We start from the raw sequence: 10,131 nt of genomic DNA, 5'->3' as shown, positions 1-10,131 counted from the left end.
TCTGCAGGATGCAGAATCGTGGATACTGAGGGTTGGAGGGCCGACTGTGCTGTCACCTAACAAGGACCTTGAGTAGCCCTGGATTTGGACCTGTGGGAAGGTGGGGGTCCTAGAACCACCCCCTCCACCCCCTAGAGAGACAACTGCACTTTTTTCTGTCACACGCAGCGATGAACCTTCCCTATGAGCCAGGCTTACTGAGAGCCTCAAAAACCGTAAGCAATGATAACATTAAATTTCATTCTTAAAGAAACAAAACAACTTCTTAGTCAATAATCCTTCAGGTCTTTTGTCTTTCCAAGCAAATGAATACTTTTATTAACATGGTAAATTTTTTTTAAACACACGGTAGGGTTTTGACCTCAAATGCTTGTCAGGTCTGCTACTGAAATGAACTTACAGCTAGACAATTTATGAATCTTGAAGATACCTAGTCCCTGTCCAGTTTAGGGTCCAAAACAGCCCTTGCTTTTCTTCCCCAGATCCTTAAGGGCCTTTGCAAATATCGCTTTCATGTCTAGAACCCCCTGAAATGTATCAGGGTATCACAACCAATACAGAGAATACGGAGACCTAGCTTGTGTCCTATTCTAGGTTCCGTGTCACATAAAGCTGAGTTACCTTTTCCAAACGAGCTGACCAGACAGGTTACATCAGACGGTGTGCCGCATAAAACTTAAAACTTTGAACAAAATACATTTCTCCTCCTTTGGTCTCACACAGAAATCAAAGTCCCCAAACACAATATCATCCTCCAGCCCTTCTTCTGGTTCATCAGTCCCAGCCAGATCAGCTCCAGTCACATTCCCAGTTGAAGTCTGGTCCCTTCTTCAGCTTCTTTAGCGATCGCTGCATGGAGTCATCTTCCAGAAATAATGTAGTTCCTTCAGGACCTTCAGAGCTGGAGAATCCCAACTCTGAATCTCATCTGTCACACACAGACCCAAAGTTCCAGGGAGCTATCAGGTCACACAAGAAAGAGCAAAGCACCTCAAAACTTAGGAATAACGAAAGCCCAGGAACAAATGTGGCTGCTGCAAGAGCTTACAATCTAGGCCCTAACTTTTGTGAGTGCATTTTCCAAATAAAAGATACCTCCCAAACAAAAACATTTAACACTCAAAACTGAAATTGAGGTCATTAACCACAGACCATAGCAGAAACGTAGTGTAAGTGAGAACAGAGTATAGACAGAAAAGGGGTGGGGGTGGGTGGGTGGGTGTGGGGAGAAAGAAAGAAAACAAAAGGCTCTCTGGTTTCAGCTTCTCCAGGGTGTCAGCCAATCTCCATCAGTTGACCAGAATCCATTGGCTGTAAATCTAAAGTGAAAGTGGGAGAAACTCATCATTAACAGGTTAATCCGAAGTGGGAAAAAAACAATCTAATAACATTACGAATTCAGCCTCGCAGGAAACCATCTCTTCCGGAGGCCATTTGACTCCTTCCAGCAAAATCTGGGACCGTCCAATAATGGCCTTCTCTCTGCTAATTCTGTTATTTCTATCCCCATCTGCTTGATGGCCTACACTGTGATTTTTGTTATTACCCTAGTGGTTATCTTAATGACCGTGATTTTAGCTTTCAACCACTTACTAAGTCAAAACCAACCAACCGGCTTTCCCCCTATATGCCAATTTGAGAGTAAACAAACGGTACGCCCTAACACCTCCTAACGTAAAAACTTGACTAGCATTCTCTTCTCTTCTCCCAACTCCCACCCGCCGGGCATCCCCTGTAAACAAACGTCCCCGAGGCCGACCCAACCGTTGGGCAACCGCAGGGACCCCCGTGCTGCCCCCACCCCCCGCCTTACCGCCGACCCTTCTTCAGGACGACTCGCTCTTCTCTATCCGCCGCACCAGCTCCACCAGCATCTCTGCCATCTTCGCGATCTCCTTGGCCTTCTCCTCCGCCTTCTCGCACCGTTTGGTCCCCCGGCCCTCGACTCCGTCGTCCGGATTCTGCAGATGGTTGAGCGCGCTCTCCTCCGAGGCCTCCACCTGCGTCTTTATCTGGATGAGCATATTGTCCATCTCCCACAGCTTGCTCCGGTTCCGCAGGTAGGCCCGCCCGTGCTCGCGGGAGAGTGCCGCGATGTCCTCGCGCATCTCGTTGATGACCGGCAGCAGGAACTGCTCGAAGTCCTCCTCGGGCTCCAGCACCTCCACCTCCTCCGGTTCCGCCAGCTCCACGATGTCCAAGGGCCGCATCTTCCCCGCTCTTCCCGAACCACAGGACGCGAGGCGGCTGCAGAGAGAAAATGGAGACCCGTGGGGCTTACCAACACACTTCTAGAATATTCTTTAAAACTTTCACCCCTTTTAAACTTTTCGCCTCACAGAAGCCACGGAAGACGAGCGACTTACGAGCAGAGAAGCGGAGGACAAAATGGAGGCTCAGCCGTCAACCAGCGCCCTGCGTGTTGCGGCCCCTTTCACGACACCGCCGTGCCCCTTTACGGTCACGCCGCTGGGGGAACTAGCTGCGGGCTCGCGCACGTCAGTAGAGGGCGACGTAACCCGCTTTACTGCGGCCTCCCGCCCGCACACCCAAGCTCTCTCTACCCCTTCGCCTCCCGGCTGCGTCCGTCTGTTACACACGTACGCGCAGACGCACACGCACGAGCTCCCTTCTCTCCCTGCCCCTTCACCCCGTGCGGCCCGCCGCTGCTAACCCATGCAGTGTGCACGTGGGCTCTTGTCTTCTCCCCACCGTTACCCTCGTGCTGCGCTCGCCTCCGCAACCCACGCAGGGGCAGGCAACACTCCCTCTTGACTCGCTCCGCTTTCATCCCCAAACCTCCATCCGGCTGCTACGCTGGCTTTGGGCCTGGGTCCAAAGTGTGTCTCCTGAAGGGTTTGCGTGTGTATGTGTGTCTGTGGTTGTTATTGTTTAGTCCCTAAGTCGTGTCTAACTCTTTTGTGACACCCCCCCCCCCCTCCCTTTTGGACTGTACTCCCTGGTGGCTCAGACGGTAAAGCGTCTGCCTACAATGCGGGAGACCCGGGTTCAGTCCCTGGGTTGGGAAGATCTCCTGGAGAAGGAAATGGCAACCCACTCCAATATTCTGGCCTGGAAAATCCCATGGACAGAGGAGCCTGGTAGACAACAGTCCAAAGAGTCGGACACGACTGAGCGACTTCACTTTCACTTTGGACTGTAGCCCTCCAGGTTCCTCTGTCCATGGGCTTCTCCAGGCAAGAATACTGGAGTGGGTTGCCATTCCCTTCTCCAGGGGATCCTCCTGACCCAGGGATTGAAACCCGGTCTCCTGCATTGCAGGCTGATTCTTTACTGTCTGAGCCACCAGGAAGCCTCTATTATTCATAATTGCTAAAATTTGGAAGTGACCAAGATAGCCAACATCTGCTGTGGCATTGAAAAAGCAACAGAGTTCCAGAAAAACATTTATTTCTGCTTTATTGACTATGCCAAAGCCTTTGACTGTGTGGATCACAATAAACTGTGGAAAATTCTGAAAGAGATGGGAATACCTGACCACCTGACCTGCCTCTTGAGAAACCTATATACAGGTCAGGAAGCAAACAGTTAGGACTGGACATGGAACAACAGACTCGTTCCAAATAGGAAAAGGAGTACGCCAAGGCTGTATATTGTCATCCTGCTTATTTAACTTCTATGCAGAGTACCTCATGAGAAATGTTGGGCTGGAAGAAGCACAAGCTGGAATCAAGCTGGAATCAAGCCGGGAGAAATATCAATAACCTCAGATATGCAGATGACACCACCCTTATGGCAGAAAGTGAAGAGGAACTAAAGAGCCTCTTGATGAAGGTGAAAGAGGAGAGTGAAAAAGTTGGCTTCAAGCTCAACATTCAGAAAACGAAGATCATGGCATCTGGTCCCATCCCTCCATGGGAAATAGATGGGGAAACAGTGGAAACAGTGTCAGACTTTATTTTTTTGTGCTCCAAAATCACTGCAGATGGTGACTGCAATAATGATAGTAAAAGACGCTTACTCCTTGGAAGAAAAGTTATGACCAACCTAGATAGCATATTCAAAAGCAGAGATATTACTTTGCCGACTAAGGTCCGTCTAGTCAAGGCTATGGTTTTTCCAGTGATCATGTATCGTTGTGAGAGTTGGACTATGAAGAAGGCTGAGCACCGAAGAATTGATGCATTTGAACTGTGGTGTTGGAGAAGACTCTTGAGAGTCCCTTGGACTGCAAGGAGATCCAACCAGTGTATTCTGAAGGAGATCAGCCCTGGGATTTCTTTGTAAGGAATGATGCTAAAGCTGAAACCCCAGTACTTTGGCCACCTCATGTGATGAGTTGACTCATCGGAAAAGACTCTGATGCTGGGAGGGATTGGGGGCAGGAGAAGGAGATGACAGAGGATGAGATGGTTGCATGGCGTCACTGACTTGATGGACATGGATTTGGGTGAACTCTGGCAGTTGGTGATGGACAGAGGGAGGCCTGGCGTGCTGCAGTTCATGGGGTCGCAAATGAACTGAACTGAAGATAGACTTCAAAAGGTGGATGGAAAGTGTGGTATACCAGAGGATGGCATATCAGTCCAGTTCAGTTCAGTCACTCAGTTGTGTCCGACTCTTTGCGACCTCATGAGCTGCAGCACGCCAGGCCTCCCTCTGTTCATCACCAACTCCCAGAGTTCACCCAAATCCATGTCCATCAAGTCAGTGATGCTATGCAACCATCTCATCCTCTGTCGTCTCCTTCTCCTCCTGCCCTCAATCTTTCCTAGCATCAGGGTCTTTTTTAAAATATAAATTTATTTATTTTAATTGGAGGTTAATTACTTTACAATATTGTATTGGTTTGCCATAAATCAACATGAATCCACAAAGAGTATACACGTGTTCCTCATCCTGAACCTCCCTCCCACCTCCCTCCCCGTACCATCCCTCTGGGTCATCCCAGTGCACCAGCCCCAAGCATCCTGTATCATGCATCAAACCTGGACTGGTGATTCATTTCATATATGATAATATACATGTTTCAATGCTATTCTCCCAAATCATCCCACCCTCTCCCTCTCCCACAGAGTCCAAAAGACTGTTCTGCACATCTGTGTCTCTTTTGCTGTCTTGCATACAAGGTTATCGTTGCCATCTTTCTAAATTCCATATATATGCATTAATATACTGTATTGGTGTTTTTCTGGCTTAGTTCACTCTGTATAATAGGCTCCAGTTTCATCCACCTCATTAGAACGGTTCAGATGTATTCTTTTTAATGGGTGAGTAAGACTCCATTGTGTATTTGTACCACAGCTTTCTTATCCATTCGTCTGCTGATGGACATCTAGGTTGCTTCCATGTCCTGGCTATTATAAAGAGTGCTACAATGAACATTGGGGTACACATATCTCTTTCAATTCTGGTTTCCTTGGTGTGTATGCCCAGGAGTGGGATTGCTGGGTCATAAGGTGGTTCTAAATAAGGAGTTCATGATCTGAGCCACAGTTAGCTCCTGGTCTTGTTTTTGTTGACTGTATAGAGCTTCTCCATCTTTGGCTGCAAAGAATATAATCAATGTGATTTCGGTGTTGACCATCTGGTGATGTCCATGTGTAGAGTCTTCTCTTGTGTTGTTGGAAGACAGTGTTTGCTTTGGCCAGTGCATTTTCTTGGCAAAACTCTATTAGTCTTTGCCCTGCTTCATTCTGCATTCCAAAGCCAAATTTGCATGTTACTCCAGGTGTTTCTTACTTCCTACATTTGCATTCCAGTCCCCTATAATGAAAAGGACATCTTTTTTGGGTGTTCGTTCTAAAAGGTCTTGTAGGTCTTCATAGAACCATTGAACTTCAGCTTCTTCAGCGTTACTGGTTGGGGCATAGACTTGGATTACTGTGATATTGAGTGGTTTGCCTTGGAGACGAACAGAGATCATTCTGTCGTTTTTGAGATTGCATCCAAGTACTGCATTTCAGACTCTTTTCTTGACCATGATGGCTACAAGGTGATGACTGTACACATGGGCATCACCAGATGGTCAACACCGAAATCAGACTGATTATATTCTTTGCAGCCAAAGATGGAGAAGCTCTACACAGTCAACATAAACAAGACCAGGAGCTGACTGTGGCTCAGATCATGAACTCCTTATTACCAAATTCAGACTTAAATTGAAGAAAGTAGGGAAATCTGCTAGACCATTCAGGTATGACCTATATCAAATCCCTTATGATTATACAGTGGAAATGAGAAATAGATTTAAGGGCCTAGATCTGATAGATAGAGTGCCTGATGAACTATGGAATGAGGTTCGTGACATTGTACAGGAGACAGAGATCAAGACCATCCCCATGGAAAAGAAATGCAAAAAAGCAAAATGGCTGTCTCGGGAGGCCTTACAAATAGCTGTGAAAAGAAGAAAGGCGAAAAGCAAAGGAGAAAAGGAAAGATATAAGCATCTGAATGCAGAGTTCCAGAGAATAGCAAGAAGAAATAAGAAAGCCTTCTTCAGCAATCAATGCAAAGAAATAGAGGAAAACAAGAGAATGGGAAAGTCTAGAGATCTCTTCAAGAAAAGTAGAGATACCAAGGGAATATTTCATGCAAAGATGGACTCAATAAAGGACAGAAATGGTATGGATGTAACAAAAGCAGAAGATACTAAGAAGAGGTGGCAAGAATACATAGACGAACTGTACAAAAAAGATCTTCAGGACCCAGATAATCACGATGGTGTGATCACTCATCTAGAGCCAGACATCCTGGAATGTGAAGTCAAGTGGGCCTTAGAAAGCATCACTACGAACAAAGCTAGTGGAGGTGATGGAATTCCAGTAGAGCTATTTCAAATCCTGAAAGATGATGCTGTGAAAGTGCTGCACTCGATATGCCAGCAAATTTGGAAAACTCAGCAGTGGCCACAGGACTGGAAAAGGTCAGTTTTCATTCCAATCCCAAAGAAAGGTAATGCCAAAGAATGCTCAAGCTACTACACAATTGCACTCATCTCACATGCTAGTAAAGTAATGCTCAAAATTCTCCAAGGCAGGCTTCAGCAATACGTGAACCGTGAACTTCCTGATGTTCAAGCTGGTTTTAGAAAAGGCAGAGGAACCAGAGATGAAATTGCCAACATCCCCTGGATCATGGAAAAAGCAAGAGAGTTCCAGAAAATCATCTATTTCTGCTTTATTGACTATGCCAAAGCCTTTGACTGTGTGGATCACAATAACCTGTGGAAAATTCTGAAAGAGATGGGAATACCAGACCACCTACCTGCCTCTTGAGAAATCTGTATGCAGGTCAGGAAGCAGCAGTTAGAATTGGACATGGAACAACAGACTGGTTCCAAATAGAAAGCGGAGTACGTCAAGGCTCTATATTGTCACCCTGCTTATGTAACTTCTATGCAGAGTACATCATGAGAAAGGCTGGGCTGGAAGAAGCACAAGCTGGCATCAAGATTGCCAGGAGAAATATCAATAACCTCAGATATGTAGATGACACCACCCTTATGGCTGAAAGTGAAGAGGAACTAAAGAGCCTCCTGATGAAAGTGAAAGTGGAGAGTGAAAAAGTTGGTTTAAAGCCCAAAGTTCAGAAAATGAAGATTATGGCATCCAGTCTCATCACTTCATGGGAAATAGATGGGGAAACAGTGGAAACAGTGTCAGACTTTATTTTGGGGGGCTCCAAAATCACTGCAGATGGTGACTGCAGCCATGAGATTAAAGGACGCTTACTCCTTGGAAGAAAAGTTATGACCAACCTAGAATGCATATTCAAAAGCAGAGACATTACTTTGCCAACTAAGGTCCGTCTAGTCAAGGCTATGGTTTTTCCTGTGGTCATGTATGCATGTGAGAGTTGGATTGTGAAGGAGGCTGAGCACCGAAAAATTGATGCATTTGAACTGTGGTGTTGGCGAAGACTCTTGAGAGTCCCTTGGACTGCAAGGAGATCCAACCAGTCCATTCTGAAGGAGATCAACCCTGGGATTTCTTTGGAAGGAATGATGCTAAAGCTGAAGCTCCAGTTCTTTGGCCACCTCATGCGAAGAGTTGACTCACTGAAAAAGACTCTGATGCTGGGAGGGATTGGGGGCAGGAGAGAAGGGGACGACAGAGAATGCGATGGCTGGATGGCATCACTGATTCGATGGACGTGAGTCTGAGTGAACTCTGGGAGTTGGTGATGGACAGGGAGGCCTGGCGTGCTGCGATTCATGGGGTCGCGAAGAGTCGGACACGAGTGAGCGACTGAACTGAAAGGCGGTTCTATTTCCAGTTTTTTAAGGAATGTCCACACTGTTCTCCATAGTGGCTATACTAGTTTGCATTCCCACCAACAGTGTAAGAGAGTTCCCTTTTCTCCACACCCTCTCCAGCATGTATTGCTTATAGAATTTTGGATAGCGGCCGTTCTGACTGGCGTGAAATTGTACTACATTGTAGTTTTGATTTTCATTTCTCTGATAAAGAGTGATGTTGAGCATCTGTTCATGTTTCTTAGCCATCTTTATGTCTTCTTTGGAGAAATGTTTGTTTAATTATTTGACCCATTTTTTGATTGGGTTGTTTATTTTTCTGGAATTGAGCTTCAGGAGTTGCTTGTATATTTTTGAGATTAGTCCTTTGTCAGTTGCTTCATTTGCTATTATTTTCTCCCATTCTGAATGCTGTCTTTTCACCTTGCTTATAGTTTCCTTTGTTGTGCAGAAGCTTTTAATTTTAATTAGGTCCCATTTGTTTATTTTTGCTTTTATTTCCAATATTCTGGCAGGTGGGTCATAGAGGATCCTGCTGTGATGTATGTCAGAGAGTGTTTTGCCTATGTTCTCCTCTAGGAGTTTTATAATTTCTGATCTTACATTTAGATCTTGAATCCATTTTGAGTTTATTTTTGCGTATGATGTTAGAAAGCGTTCTAGTTTCATTCTTTTGCAAGTGGCTGACCATTTTCCCAGCACCACTTGTTAAAGAGATTGTCTTTTCTCCATTGTATATTCTTGCCTCCTTTGTTGAAGATAAGTTGTCCATAGGTGTGTGGATTTATCTCTGGGCTTTCTATTTTGTTCCATTGATCTATGTTTCTGTCTTTGTGCCAGTACCATACTGTCTTGATGACTGTGGCTTTGTAGTAGAGCCTGAAGTCAGGCAGGTTGATTCCTCCAGTTCCATTCTTCTTTCTCAAGATTGCTTTGGCTATTCGAGGTTTTTTGTATTTCCATACAAATTGTGAAATTATTTGTTCTAGCTCTGTGAAAAATACTGTTGGTAGCTTGATAGGGATGGATTGCATTGAATCTATAGATTCCTTTGGGTAGTGTACTCATTTTCACTATATTTATTCTTTCAATCCATGAACATGGTATATTTCTCCATCTATTAGTGTCCTCTTTGATTTCTTTCACCAGAGTTTTATAGTTTTCTATGTATAGGTCTTTAGTTTCTTTAGGTAGATATATTCCTAAGTATTTTATTCCTTTTGTTGCAATGGTGAATGGAATTGTTTCCTTAATTTCTCTTTCTAATTTCTCATTATTAGTGTATAGGAATGCAAGGGATTTCTGTGTGTTGATTTTATATTCTGCAACTTTAGTATATTCATGATTAGCTCTAGTAATTTTCTGGTGGAGTCTTTAGGGTTTTCTATGCAGTTCTGTTCAGTTCAGTCACTCAGTAGTGTCCGACTCTTTGTGACCTCATGAATCACAGCACGCCAGGCCTCCCTGTCCATCACCAACTCCCGGAGTTCACTCAGACTCGCGTCCATCGAGTCAGTGATGCCACCCAGCCATCTCATCCTCTGTCGTCCCCTTCTCCTCCTGCCCCCAATCCCTCCTAGCATCAGAGTCTTTTCCAATGAATCAACTCTTCGCATGAGGTGGCCAAACAACTGGAGTCTCAGCTTTAGCATCATTCCTTCCAAAGAAATCCCAGGGTTGATCTCCTTCAGAATGGACTGGTTGGATCTCCTTGCAGTCCAAGGGACTCTCAAGAGTCTTCTCCAACACCACAGTTCAAAAGCATCAATTCTTTGGTGCTCAGCCTTCTTCACAGTCCAACTCTCACATCCATACATGACTACTGGGAAAACCATAGCCTTGACTAGACGGACCTTAGTCGGCAAAGTAATATCTCTACTTTTGAATATGCTATCTAGGTTGGTCATAACTTT

General features: G+C 45.2%; 1 protein-coding gene across 2 annotated transcripts; it reads right to left on the bottom strand.

Annotated features, from left to right (window-relative positions):
* Positions 1-279: 279 nt before the first annotated feature.
* LOC120861785 (MORF4 family-associated protein 1) lies at positions 280-2,586 on the bottom strand. Of its 2 annotated transcripts, XM_040237584.1 has the most exons (3): positions 2,367-2,586; positions 1,814-2,247; positions 280-1,319 (listed from the first exon to the last, which is right to left on the bottom strand). In XM_040237584.1, the coding sequence occupies exon 2, from the start codon at positions 2,208-2,210 to the stop codon at positions 1,827-1,829; it is 384 nt and encodes a 127-aa protein (XP_040093518.1). In that variant the 5' UTR covers positions 2,211-2,247; positions 2,367-2,586; the 3' UTR covers positions 280-1,319; positions 1,814-1,826. The 2 variants fall into 2 exon arrangements, with proteins under 2 accessions (XP_040093518.1, XP_040093517.1); XM_040237583.1 differs by having other exon boundaries at positions 1,814-2,582.
* Between the last annotated feature and the right edge of the window lie 7,545 nt (positions 2,587-10,131).

The sequence above is a fragment of the Oryx dammah genome, unplaced genomic scaffold, assembly GCF_014754425.2.
Source record: "Oryx dammah isolate SB20612 unplaced genomic scaffold, SCBI_Odam_1.1 HiC_scaffold_3, whole genome shotgun sequence".
Taxonomy (NCBI): domain Eukaryota; kingdom Metazoa; phylum Chordata; class Mammalia; order Artiodactyla; family Bovidae; genus Oryx; species Oryx dammah.
Note: the sequence above shows the minus strand (reverse complement) of the source record. Positions and strands in the feature narration are given on the sequence as shown.